We start from the raw sequence: 13,986 nt of genomic DNA, 5'->3' as shown, positions 1-13,986 counted from the left end.
TGATAGCAAAATTTTTGTACCAGGTTGTATGCCACATTACCCAGCGTCAAGCCACATATAAACATAAAAATTAAGACATCTCGAGTAATCCTGATTAATCCCCGACTGAGTAGACCTACTCGCTCCTCCACCGAGTAGTGACCGAGTAGCAGTTTAAAAAATCTCCCGAGTAATCCCGATTAATCCCCGACCTACTCGCTACTCACACCTCTGCCGAGTAGCGATTTAACTGCCCAGGGAAGGGAGTGAAACCAAATGTGGCGATTTATACCGCTTTGATGGATTCGTATGCTAAGAGTGGTAATGGGGACGGAATTATGAAGCTTTTCCAGAGAATGAAGGATGAAGGGTTTGAACCCGATGAGGTTACTTATGGGGTTATTGTTAACAGTTTATGCAAGACTGGGAAGTTAGACAATGCGGTGGAGTATTTCAATTTCTGTAAAGAGAGCAGTGTGCAGATTAATGCCATGTTTTATTCTAGTTTAATTGATGGTCTTGGTAAAGCTGGGAGAGTGGATGAAGCGGAGAAGCTTTTTGATGAGATGGTTGACAAAGGATGCACACGAGATTCTTATTGCTACAATGCACTTATCGACAGTTTTGCCAAGTGTGGAAAGATGGATGAAGCATTAATGCTGTTTAAGAGAATGGAGGAGGAGGGTTGTGATCAGAATGTTTACACGTACACCATACTCATTAGTGGATTGTTCAAAGAACACAGAAATGAAGAAGCATTGAAGTTTTGGGAGATGATGATTGATAAAGGTATCACACCTACACCTGCTTCTTTCAGAGCTCTTTCCACTGGGCTTTGCCTTTCAGGCAAAGTTGCAAGGGCTTGTAAGATATTAGATGAGTTAGCACCCATGGGGGTTCTTCCGGAGGCAGCATATGAAGATATGATCCATGTCTTGTGCAAAGCAGGTCGCATAGAGCAGGCTTGCAAGTTGGCTGATGGAATTGTCGATAGGGGGCATGAGATACCTGGAAGAGTTCGCACAGTTTTCATCAATGCCTTGAGAAAATCAGGTAATATTAACTTGGCCATCAAATTAATGCATAGTAAGATAGGAATAGGCTATAACAGATGGCATAGTATCAAAACCCGAGTCAAGTTTCGAGTTCTCTTAGATAATTGAACTTGAAGTTTCTATATGCCTGTATTTGTATATTACGTTTCTAAAAGTGAAATTTGGTTCCTTCTTATTATCTGTGTTTTTGCTCTAGTTGTTTTACTTTTTTAAATACATTTTTTTTTTATGGGAGTGGTTCTAGGGACATATTTTATTTTAACACGTAAACAAACTCAAAATCGTTAGGGCATTTATAAGTTTTGGATTAGGCTAATTTTTGTAGATATGATCTCCTAACTATTCTAAACATTGTCACAAATAATCAAAAAATAAAAAATTCCAAACTTGCCAAATGTAGTTAACAATTTATAAAATTTGGCTAATTGTAGACCGTTCATTTTCATCATTTTTGATACTATATTTGGCATGTTTAGAATTTTTTTATTTTTTATATGATTTGTGACAGTGTTTAAAATAGTTAGGAAATCATATCTACAAAAAATTAGCTAATCCAAAATTTATAAATGCCCTAACGATTTTGAGTTTGTTAGATATGTCCCTAGAACCCCTCCCTTTTTTTTATAAGTGATGTTTATTAAGAGGGTAGTGCACAACACAAAATTACAGTAAAAACTAAAGCGTAAACCAGTGAGTGAGGACCTCACTTGTTTGCATAGAAAAAACTAAAATAGACAAACAAACTACCCAACAAAGACCACCAACATCACTCTCATGCTAAGACATTCGGTCAATCTAAAACAAGGTCTTTGAATCTATAATTAATTCTTTAATATGTAGTGGACATCCAATGCCACAATGGCCCTCCTGAATTGATAACCCTTTGCCCCTGGAAATATGGTTGTTTCTTATTTTCCGCGGCATGCAAATAGTTGCATGTGGTAATAGACGGCATATCTTGTTCACACTATTATAAGAGTAGTGTGAACCTCTCACACTGATTTTCTAATACAATATTGTTTTATCGACCAAAAAAAAAATAGACGGCATATCTTGTCACCAAAATATCCCTATCTTCTCCTTGGCCATAGTGATAGAAAATTTTGTAAAGACTCAGCTTTAGCTAGTGGGAAAGGTATTACCCTTGGTTGTGTCAGCTCTGCCCACACCTTTAAAGAAAAAGAACAGTGTAAGGAAAGATGACAAATATTCTTATCAAATGTGTCACACATTGTATATACTGAAGACACCATAGTTCCCCTGTGTCTGAGTACATCAGCAGTGAGAATGCAACCCGAAACGGCCTACCAAAAGAAAATTTTCACATTCAAAGAGATGGAAACCTGCCACACCAGTTTTGTGGGAAAAGAGGGGGGTTGGTACTCTCTTGGTCTCTACCTTCAGCGGTTAGAATACCATAGAAAGTGCTCACCAAGAAGATACCATCCTTCCTTGAGCGCCACAAACACTTGTCTTCCTGGTCAGTTATCTCCACCGTATCCAAAAGCATGCCCAAGCTGGCATATTTCTATTTCTATTTCTTCCCCTACTGTAAATATTTTGACATCTATTCCTATTTCTTCCCCTACTTTAAATATTTTCAGTTCCAAGGTTACATACTTGGGTCTTCTACAGTGAAAACACCATCTCAGTCACCCAGCAAGACATAGAACTTAGCGCTGTTTCTGAAATCATCTTTTGTACCACATAAATAGTAAACTATCCAAATTTCTCAAAATTCTAAGAGAGTTTGTGTGCTGGATAGGTGTATGGGATGGCAATTGCTCACAAGGCTTAGGAGAGAAGTTTCCCGCCCAACATAGAAACTTTACTGACCAAGTTGTCTAGTGCCGGTACAGAGTCTCAAATCTAACATCTTTCTGGTTTTACTTGTTAGAAATCATTCCGAATATGAACTATTTAAAACTGAAACACTTTTAGTGTGGAATCTGGACAGGAATGGCTTTCTTAGGGACTTTTGTTCACCTTTCCATTACAATGGCGATTATTTTCAATTTACCTAATTGGATGAACATTTCTAATTTTCATACCTCGTCCTAGATATAAAAGCGGTTCTAGGTTCCTTATTATCAATAACTTTGGTGCTGGTAGCACTCTAAAAGCTAAGAACAGCTTCAGGGCATATGGGTCTCTATTTTCATATTGAAGGAACACCTCACCATAGACTTTTATATTTGTCATCCTTAAAAAAAAATCCTTCAGTTTTAAACGCCCTTTTAACAAACTCCAGGTTTTAAAAGAAAGTTACACTTGAAAAATATAGACACAACTATTTGCTCAGTTGGTAAGATTTTGTTCATTTGTGTGCGCGACCCCATAACCCAGTCAGTACTGTTTTTATTTATTAAATTATGTTTTTTCAAAGCACAAACATAGAACAGAGGCAACTCATTGGTGCACACGACCACATAACCCAGTCAGTAGTGTTTTAATTTATTAAATACAACATAAAACAGTGGCAACAGATGCCTCACAACCTCTTAAGAATCAGGTGAAGGATCATATTGAAGTCCCTTTGATGAGGTTTATAAATCAGTGGTCTCTTTGTTCCCCTTCCTCTTCATCCCTCAAAGCATGGAAAGCATTTGACAAACATGCAAAATTAGCAATGCCCCTGTTACTTTGCCTTTAGTAGCGAAATACCTCAAGGTTGGCTGTCGAGATTCTATTATTGACGTTCACCCCAATTGTTATGAGGGCATTGCCGTCAGCAATGGCCTGAGAAGTTAGAGGTTCCTCTAATTTCAGTCCCTGTTTTAGGCATCCAAAATGCATTGTTTTGCTAGTTTTCTCTGCTACTCTTATTTCCTTTGTTTACGCCTTCTGCTTGAACATGTGGAGTGGAATCCACCTGAGCATCTTCCCTTATTATTTGGTTTTCATTACTTCTTCTAGTTCCTTGTGTTGGGAGATTTCACTAGAAAGTCACACCTCAATCTAGTTACTTTCTATCCCAAATGATTTCAACTTGGAGCTCACACCAAGGAAATCACCCACCCAAGACTTTGGTAGTTATCACAACAAACTCAAACAAGCAAAGCCACTAATTTATCATCACCCATAGCAAGCAAACAATAAATAAGGAAGTAAGTATGCAAAGAGACACAAAGATTTAGGTGGTTCGGTAAATGTTACCTACATCCACACAAGAGCCAAGTTTCCTTTATAGCAAAGATTGGAGAGTTTACAAGAGATATCAAAAATCAAGAACAAGAGGCCTCACTCAAACCCTAGCTCAATAGAGCTCCCACAATACCCAAGAAATGAATCTCTCAAAAGGTTGTCTCAAAACCCTAATCTATTTCCTTTATATAGGTGTACATAGAAAAAAAGGGGAGAAAAGGTTTGGGGCCGAAATATCGACAAATCGTCGAAATTCCAAAAAGTTTCAGAACTCTAAAGCTTTTGGTGAGATACCTGGGAGCTTCATTTTCGGCGGTTCCACAACCCAACAATCTCCCACTTGGAACCTTCGAGATTCTATATGCACATCACATCTCAATTGTAACAACTCCATCCAATTCCAATTTACTAAAGAAACACTCGGCTCATCCATCATGGTCTTCAAGCAAGAAGACCCACCGGGTTGAACACAACTTCAACTTCAAGAGGCACGGTCTTGGTCAACATATCCGCGGATTCTCACTCCCTTGGATCTTCTCAAGTGCCAAAACCTCATCCTCTAACAGATCGGATAAAATGATACCGAGGAGACCAATGTGCTTGGTCCTAGAATGAAAGGCGGAATTCTTAGCAAGATGTATAGCACTCGGACCGTTGTGTTGTGTAACACACTTCTCTCTTGCTTCATTCCAAGCTCTTCCATCAATCCCTCAGAACGGATCATCTCTTTGCTTGCCTCAGAGCGCCACATACTCGCTACGTGGTAGACAACACAACAATCTTCTGTGGCGAGAAATCCAACTTCGGCTGCGGTAGCACCCTTTGTAAAGACATAACCAGAGTGCTTCTTGCGATCTACTTCTCTGCAAAATCGGTATCCGTGATACCCTTGCGGGTTCACAACACCCCTTCCATAACATAGGCATTTTCTCGTAGTACCTCTCGGATATCTCAATATCCACTTCACGGCTTCCCAATGTTGCTTGCCGGGATTAGACATAAATCCATCGACTCCCCTAATTGCTTGGGCTATATCCGGACACGTGCAAACCATGGCATACATAAGACTTCCAATGGCGGTATGGTACCTTAGCCATGAAGTTTCTTTCCTCAATGATCTTGGGAGAGTGTTCCTTGGACAACTTGAAGTGGATCGCCAAAGGTGTACAAACCGGTTTAAGACTACCCATGTTGAACCTCTTCAATACCTTCTCAATATACTCAACCCGAGACAACTCCGAATACCTTTACGCTTTATCTCTTCGATCCTCATTCCTAGAATCTGTTTATTTGCACCCAAGTCCTTCATAGAGAACTCACTTGCTAGCTTCTCTTTCAATCTCCCAATTTCGACATATCGAACTTTGCTACTAACATATCATCAACATATAGTAACGGGATGGCGTAGGTGAGTCGAACCTCTTGAAGTAGCAACAATGGTCACGTTGCACTTATAGTAGCCATTTCCTTGCATGAAGTTATCAAACTTCTTGTACCACCCTAGGGGCTTGCTTCAAACTATACAAGCTCTTTTCGAGCACGCATACCATATTCTCTTTACCGCTTCTTGATGAAACCCTCCGGTTCTTTGCATGTAAATTTCCTCAACTAGGTCACCATGGAGGAAGGCGGTTTTAACATCCAACCGCCAAGATACAAATCTTCGGCTGCAACAATACTCAACACCGACCGAATAGTATTGGTTTCACCACCGGGAAGAATATCTCTGTGAAGTCAACGCCTGCTTTCTGCTGAAAACCCTTGACTACTAGCCTCGCTTTGTATCTCTGGGAACCATCATGTTCCTTTTTGACTCTAAACACCCATTTGTTTTGTAGAGCCTTCTTGCCCATGGGTAGTTTGGCTAACTCCCACGTGCCACTAGAGATGAGGGACTTCATCTCATCTTGCATAGCAAGCTCCCACTTGCTTGCATCACTCACCTCCAATGCTTCATCATAGCATTGAGGCTCGCCACCATCAGTAAGTAGCAAGTAATTCACATAGGTGGAGGGTGGATATCTCGTACTCGGTACATGTGGCATGGATGTCTTCCTTGGGGCACGAGGTGGAGATGGACTCGGTGGTGTAGTATCCTCATTATTCTCTGAATCACTACTACTGTCATCTTCTGACTGTGGGGCTCCCACTATACCACGACTTACATCGAAGTCTTCCAACTCAACATACTCTGTGCCGCTCTCTGTACCCGATTCCTTGGTTTGTGCTTCATCTCTATCCTTGTACATCACCTTCTCATTAAACACAACATCTCTACTACGAATGATTTTCCGATTTTGATCATCCCAAAAGCGATACCCAAAATCATCACCGCCATAGCCGATGAAGGTGCACTTTAGTGACTTAGCATCAAGCTTGCTTCTAGCTTGCTCACTAATGTGGACATAGGACACATAACCAGACACCTTCAAATGGGAAAGGTTCACATCCTTTCCGCTCCACACTTCCTCTGGAATTTTAAAATCCAAAGGTACTGATGGTCCTCTAATGATCGTAGGGTAAGGCTTTGTGCTAACACTTTCTGCCCAAAACTGCTTGGGCAAGCCTGCTAGTGTATGCATACACCTAGCTCTCTCTGTCAGTGTTCTATTCATCCGCTTTGCAACCCCATTCTGCTGAGGTGTCCCTGGCAAAGTCTTTTCCATCTTGATGCCATTGTCGACAAGATGCTTCTTAAAACCGAATCCTCATACTCTCCACCGTTGTCGGATCTCAACTTCTTTACTTTCAAGCTTGTCTCATTCTCAACCATGGCCTTCCAAGTCTTGAATACTTCAAATACGCCGACTTGTGTCTCAAGAAATAGACCCACACCTTCCTAGTATGGTCATCAATGAAAGTCACAAAATATGACTTTACGCCAAGTGAAGAGACATTAGTCGGCCCCGGACATCTGTATGAATCAACTCAAGCCTTCTTGCTTTGAGTCCGACCCATTCTCGAAAACTCACCCGCTACGCTTTCCAAATACCGCGGTTCTCCACGAAGTCAATTTGGTCGATCAGTAACTTTGGGAGTTTACGAGGAAGAGTGAAGGATTTTCATTCCTTTTCACTCATGTGACCAAGTCTGCGGTGCCAAACATTCGGATCCTCTTTGTCATATGCCACGGCAATCGACTCACAACCATGTGCGATCATGTAGAGAGTACCATCTTTCTTACCATTTGCAACAATCAATGAACCGCCCGAGACCTTCCAAGTATCACCGGTGAAGGCGTAACAAATCCTTCACTTGCCAATTGCCCCACAGAAATCAAATTCTTCCTCAAACCGAATCCGGGCGTAATGCGGCGTCCCTCAATAACCATGACGAGCCATTCATCTTGACATGCACGTCACCCTTGCCGACAATGTCACAAGGTTGGTCATCACCGAGAAAGACCGTTCCAAGGTCACCTTCGGTGTAGTTCTCAAGGAACTCTCGATGTGAGGTAGCATGGAAAGATGCGCCGGAATCAAATACCCAAGACTCCTTCTTGTGCTCCATCGAACATATCAAAGCGTCTTCTACCATCTCAACAACATTAGCTTCTTGATTCTTTTTCTTGTTCTTATTAATGTTGTTGTTGTTTCTTGGTGTCGGACAATTGGGGCTATAGTGGCCAGGCCTACCACAATTATAGCACACCACTTCACTTATGTCTCGAGGTTTGTGTGCAACGCTTTGCAATTGGGGGGCTTGAGATTTCGATCTCCCCCTCCACTTCTTCTTACCACGATTCCTGTTTGAATTTGTCCCCCTACTTTCAGTGCTCAATGCCGACCCCGAAGTTGACCCTGAAGATGAAGGACAATCCTGTCTCCGAATTTCCTCGGTTAGTACCATACTAACAACATGCTCAAACTTCAACTTGGTCATTCCCGCAGAGCCACTAATAGCCGCAACTGTAGCCTTCCAACTTGGAGGCATTTGTCCAAATATCGCCAAAGCTAGCACCTCATCACTAAATGTAATCTCAACCGACTCAATTGGTCCTTAGTTTGGTTGAATTCATTTAAGTGATCCTTGAAGGATGTCCCTCCGACATTCTCATACTAAATAGCTTGGTGATCAAATAGACTTTGTTCACGGCGAGGGTTGTTCATACATCGTAGTAAGTGCCTTCATGGGAGACTTATTTGTCTTCTCGGTCTTAATATTGAAAGGCTCTTGACTTCGAAAGACTCAATCGGATTGTGGCCAAGGCTTTTCTATCCTGCAAATCCCATTTGTCTTGCGGAATCTCCTCGGGCTTCTCACTTATCAGCGTTTCCATCAAATCCTTTTTGATAGAGAGCGCCCTCAATTTGCATCTTCCAATAGCCAAAGTTTGTTCCATCAAACTTCTCTATCCTGTACCTTTCTTTGTCGGTCGTCATGACTTTACTGAATCAAAACCAACGGTGGAGAACCTCTCAGAGGAATTTCCTCAAACACCTAGCCTCCAATGCTAAAGGTGGAGTCTTTTCCTCACACACCCTGTAGCTCCGATACCACTTGTTGGGAGATTTCACTAGAAAGTCACACCTCAATCTAGTTACTTTCTATCCCAAATGATTTCAACTTGGAGCTCACACCAAGGAAATCACCCACCCAAGACTTTGGTAGTTATCACAACAAACTCAAACAAGCAAAGCCACTAATTTATCATCACCCACAGCAAGCAAACAATAAATAAGGAAGTAAATATGCAAAGAGACACAAAGATTTAGGTGGTTCAGTAAATGTTACCTACATCCACACAAGAGCCAAGTTTCCTTTATAACAAAGATTGGAGAGTTTACAAGAGATATCAAGAATCAAGAACAAGAGGCCTCACTCAAACCCTAGCTCAATAGAGCTCCCACAATAGAGTGGCTATGCAGGAGTTTAATGCCTTTGTGAACACCGCAGAGCTGTTGGAGAGTAATTGGGAGGGCACTAAATATACTTGGTGTAACAATCAAAGAGGTGTTAAAAGGGTTCTTTGCAAACTGGATAGAGCCTTTTATAATGAAGCTTGGAACTTTCGATTTGGAGGATGGAAATGTACGGCAGGAGCTCAACAGGCATCTGATCACTCTCCTTTGCTGGGCATGCACCCTAATATTCTGAAACCTAAGAATACTCCTTTTCAGATTCAATAAAATGTGGCTCTCTCACCCCACCTTTTTGAGTTAGTGAAGACCAATTTGGACACAAACGTTTGAGGGAAGACCACTTCCTCCTATCCTCAAGGTTATCGCCAAGCTACATAGACTGAAAACGGACTTAAAGAAATGGAATTTGGAGGTTTTGGGCACACAGATGTCTCCATTAGAAAAGCAGAGGAACTCCTTGAATGCAACAACCTGGTTGATCAAACGTGGATGATGAACTTCTTATAGCGAGAGGTTATCTGAGAAAGAGTTTGAATTGGATACAGCCGAGCTAATAGGTCTTCCCTTTTGAGACAAAAGAGTAGAACTTGTTTTGAGGATGAGGGGGCGAAACACCGCATACTTCCACATATATACGCGGGGGTCAAGGGGGCTTCTATGATCATCGAGTTGGTGACAGAGGATGGAATGCGTGCTTGATGACCGAGGAACAAATTAAGCAAAGTATGTAATAAGCTACTATGAAGAGAAGTATAGGGAGGTCCATGTTCAAGAAGACATAGAATTATTGAGTGTTATACCCAAACCGATTGATGAGGAAGAGAACTTCTGATCTAACAAGAGTGCGGACTATGAAGAAATTCAAAAGACTGTTTTTAGCATGAAAATGGATAGCTCACTTTGGACTGATGGATTCCAAGGACATTTCTACTGCAAATGTTGGGGAATCATAAAGCAAGATGTGTGCTTGGCAATACAATCCTTCTTTATTCAAGGCTGTTTACCCAAAGGATTAAACTCGAACTTTATTGCTTTAATCCCAAAGGATAATAATGCCAAGAAACTCAGCCAGTATAGACCGATTTGTATGGGAAACTTTCTCTTCAAGATTATTACTAAGCTTCTACAGTTGCGTCTCAATGTGTTGAGTGATGATATCATCACTAAGGAGCAAACTGGTTTTGTACCTTCAAGATGCTCTCAGACAAGCATTTCCATGACCTCTGAGCTGATGAATGAGTTGAAGAAGGATAGATTTGGTGGATCTGTAGCTGTGAAGTTAGACATAACACAAGCTTATGATACAATGAGTTGGAAGTTTCTCTTCCAAGTTATGAAAAGTATGGGTTTTTCAGATATCTGGATCAACTGGATAAGAACCATTGTGAGTTCGGCACAAATCTCTGTGTTATTTAATGGTGGACCTGTTGGTTTCTTTCCTATGCACCGAGGGCTTAAACAAGGTGATCCTCTGTCACCATTATTGTTTGCTATTGCTGAAGACACTCTGAGTAGAGCTATCCATTATCTCAGGGACAAAAACCACCTAAAGCCACTAACTGTCATTAAGAAAGTGGCAGCTCCGAGTCATCTTATCTTTGCAGACGACATCATTATCTTTGCAAATGGAGAGATAAGAGGGATCAAAAAGCTCAATCATATCTTGAGGAGGTACCAGAACGCAGCTGGACAACTTATCAGTCAAGACAAAAGTAAAGTTTTTTTCAGTAACTTTACTCAGTCGAGAAAACAGGCTGTGTTGTTGGAGTTGAATATGAAGGAAGGTTTCTTACCAGAGAAATATTTGGGAGTAAGTCTACAACAAGGTAGAGTTCTTGGGGCGTGTGGTACGATCTTAGATAAGATTAGGGAAAAGGCTTACAAGTTTGGAAGGAAGGAGGCTGTCCTTTCAAGGGAGGGTTACTTTGATCAAGTCAGTGCTATGTAGCATCGGTTTACACCATGTCCATCTATGAATGGCCACCGGCTATGGTCAAAAGAAGAGAGGATATCATGAGGAATTTCCTATGGTCGGGTGATCCAAGCATAAGAAAGGGTGTCCCAGTCGGACAGGGGCCAGTATGCAAGCCTTACACGGGAAGGAGGACTAGGGATTGAAGGCTCAAGCAAATTAATACCGGTGTTAATGAAGTTGGCTTGGGAAGTATTAAAGGGTGAAACTGATTTTGCTTTATTCATGAAAGCAAAGTACTTCAATCAAGATGAAGAGTTTATTCAATCTTACAAACCAACCTCTGTTTGGCGGGGATAAGAAAAGCTCTTGTGGAAGTGAAGAGTAGAACTTCAATGGGTGATAGCAAGTGGTGACAAGGTGGATATATGGAGGGACAATTGGTTGGGTAAGCAATCACCGAAAAGCATGCTCAATATCAATTCACTTTGGAATTAAAGGGTGTCGAGCTAAGGTTTGTGATTTGCTTGAAGGTGATAGCGGTGCATCCACGATGTGTTCACGAGGAGATAATGAATAGAATTCACAAAAGTTCAACCGATGTTCTGAAATGCAGTCCTACCTTTGAGGATTATGTAATTTGGTGCCCTGATCTGCGAGGAAACTTCTCGACGAAATCAGCATATGATGAAATAAGAAAGAGGAGGCCGACTATTACATGGAGTAAGAGCGTCTGGAATAGTTGTATACACCCTCGAACCTCAGCGCTGGCATGGAAAATTATTAAAAGGGGAATTGCAACTGATGAAAGAATTCAGAAAACAGGCATCTCTCTGTCTTCTTGCTGCCGCTTGTGTGGAAGTGCTGGGGAAACTACACAACATCTCTTTTGGCAATGCCGGTTTGCGCAAGAGCTATGGGATTGGGTCAAACAAGTTTTTCAGGTAACCACCGCTATTAATAGCTTTCCGATACACTAACGATTAATCCCGAAGTGGAGTCCTTTCACGCATGATCCGTGGAAGTCTTGTGTGGTTGCATCTCCGGTAAGTATATGGAAAGAACGAAACAAGGTGCGGTTTGATGGGAAGAAGCCAAAGCTTGGAAGCGCAAGTCGTTTGTTCGATTGCGGTGAGAATCACAGTAAGCCGTCCAAAGGGCCATTTGTTACAACACCCTCCCGGTTGCGATCCTTCAAGATCTTTGGAATGTGGGTATTCAGGATGAGAAAAGCACCGCGAAGTTAAACAATGTACGTGGATTCCACGTAACCGGACATTGTGAAACTTAACATTGATGGGGGCATCAATAGGGAATCTGGGCCATCCGGGATTGGTATCGCTTTCGAGGGAACATGGGTCAATTCCCCTTACACTAAGCATGAACATTGGGCGGGGGACAACTATAGAGCGAGTGCATGGCTATCATTGTGGGTGTCGAGACGACCCTTAAACAAGGATGGAAGAACACGTGGATCGAAAACCGACTCACGAGGCGGCCGGTGGCGAGCTTTGCAACTGGGGATGTTCCTTGGATGCTACAACCTAGATGGATAACATGCATAGAGAGACTTCAAAGGTGGAGGATTACAACCATTTGGAGGGAAGGAAACTTCACGGCGGATTTGGCCAAGCAGGGGAGTATCTTTGACGGAGAAAGGAGGTGTATCCTTTGTTGGTAGGCCAATCTGGGCTGCACAAGTGGGAAGCTCCATTCCAAATATTTTTTCGATTTGTATGAGTTTGTAATAGGTTATGATATAGACAAGACTTGTAGAGAATGAAATAGGGTGACATGTTGCCCACCCTATACACCATCCCCTTTTGTACTTACATTACGGTTTTAATGAATTCAAACTTACCAAAAAAAAAAAAAAAAAGCTCCCACAATACCCAAGAAATGAATCTCTCAAAAGGTTGTCTCAAAACCCTAATCTATTTCCTTTATATAGGTGTACATAGAAAAAAAGGGGAGAAAAGGTTTGGGGCCGAAATATCGACAAATCGTCGAAATTCGAAAAGTTTCAGAATTCTAAAGCTTGCTGGTGAGATACCGGAGCTTCATACGCTCGACGGTTCCACAGCCCAACACATTGCACTTAAGTAAGAAGCTAGTGCATACCACCTTACTGTGGTTGCAAAGCTTAGGCATTGTAGCTGTGTAGGGACTTGTTTCCGAAATATGGGATTTATCTTTTTTCCGCTAATGTGTACTTTTAGGTTGCTCAAATTGTCTCTCAGGTTTTTTTTCTGAGGTCGCTAGTTTTGTTTGTTGCTAAGATTTACTTTAAATATTCTGTTGATCATGAGGGTGACTCTCTGAGTAGTAATCCTCAAGTAAATTGGAATGAAAATTAGTTACAATGATTGAACCAAATCGATAATTACTTGTGTCTAGTGCATGCCCACCCTGCGGCTTGTATGGTTGTACCTTGGGGTGCTTGGCAGGGTTGCTGGAGTACTGCAGGAGGGGACTGGAACAACATTTGCCCTCAGTCCCAGCCGCCTGTAGTTCTACACTTCTACACTTCTATATTTTTTGACTACCAATTCTAAAAGAACATAGACAACCAATTTCTTAAGTAGTCCATGTTAAATAGGGCAAAATATCTAATGCATGAGCGTGATATCAGGTTGGAGCTTTTGTAAATGGATGATTAAATGGTTAAAGAGAAAATAGAGACGGTCAGACAACTCCATATTTTGGATGATTAAATGGATGAAAAACTTTTGGGCAAATTACATGGAAATAACACCAATGAGCACGAGATTGGACATATTGGGAATTGATTTGGTCACAAATCAGTCCATTATGGAAAGGGAGAATGAAGACTACCATGTAGTTTAAATATTTTATAGTCTACGGGTTCACTTTCGCTAGGGACTGGGTAGTTAATTGGGAGCTTGTTTTTGGGTTGCTAGGGGGTGTTTTTGTTTCAAAGGTGGTCTCTCAGTAGTACTGGGTTAGTGAGATTCTCTCTCATGTATTCTGTTTTTTCCTTTTTTTCATCCTAATCAATAGATATCACTTAAAA

General features: G+C 41.4%; 1 protein-coding gene across 1 annotated transcript; it reads left to right on the top strand.

The window, feature by feature from the left end:
• The first annotated feature begins 243 nt into the window (after nucleotides 1-243).
• On the top strand, nucleotides 244-2,952 carry LOC147475892 (uncharacterized). The gene is made up of 2 exons (XM_086584758.1): nucleotides 244-1,032; nucleotides 2,800-2,952. The coding sequence occupies exons 1-2, from the start codon at nucleotides 279-281 to the stop codon at nucleotides 2,880-2,882; spliced, it is 837 nt and encodes a 278-aa protein (XP_086440884.1). The 5' UTR covers nucleotides 244-278; the 3' UTR covers nucleotides 2,883-2,952.
• The last annotated feature ends 11,034 nt before the right edge of the window (nucleotides 2,953-13,986 follow it).

The sequence above is a fragment of the Coptis chinensis genome, chromosome 9 (assembly GCF_015680905.1).
Source record: "Coptis chinensis isolate HL-2020 chromosome 9, ASM1568090v1, whole genome shotgun sequence".
NCBI lineage: Eukaryota > Viridiplantae > Streptophyta > Magnoliopsida > Ranunculales > Ranunculaceae > Coptis > Coptis chinensis.
The sequence above is the reverse complement of the archived record's forward strand: the minus strand, read 5'-3'. Positions and strand labels throughout refer to the sequence as shown.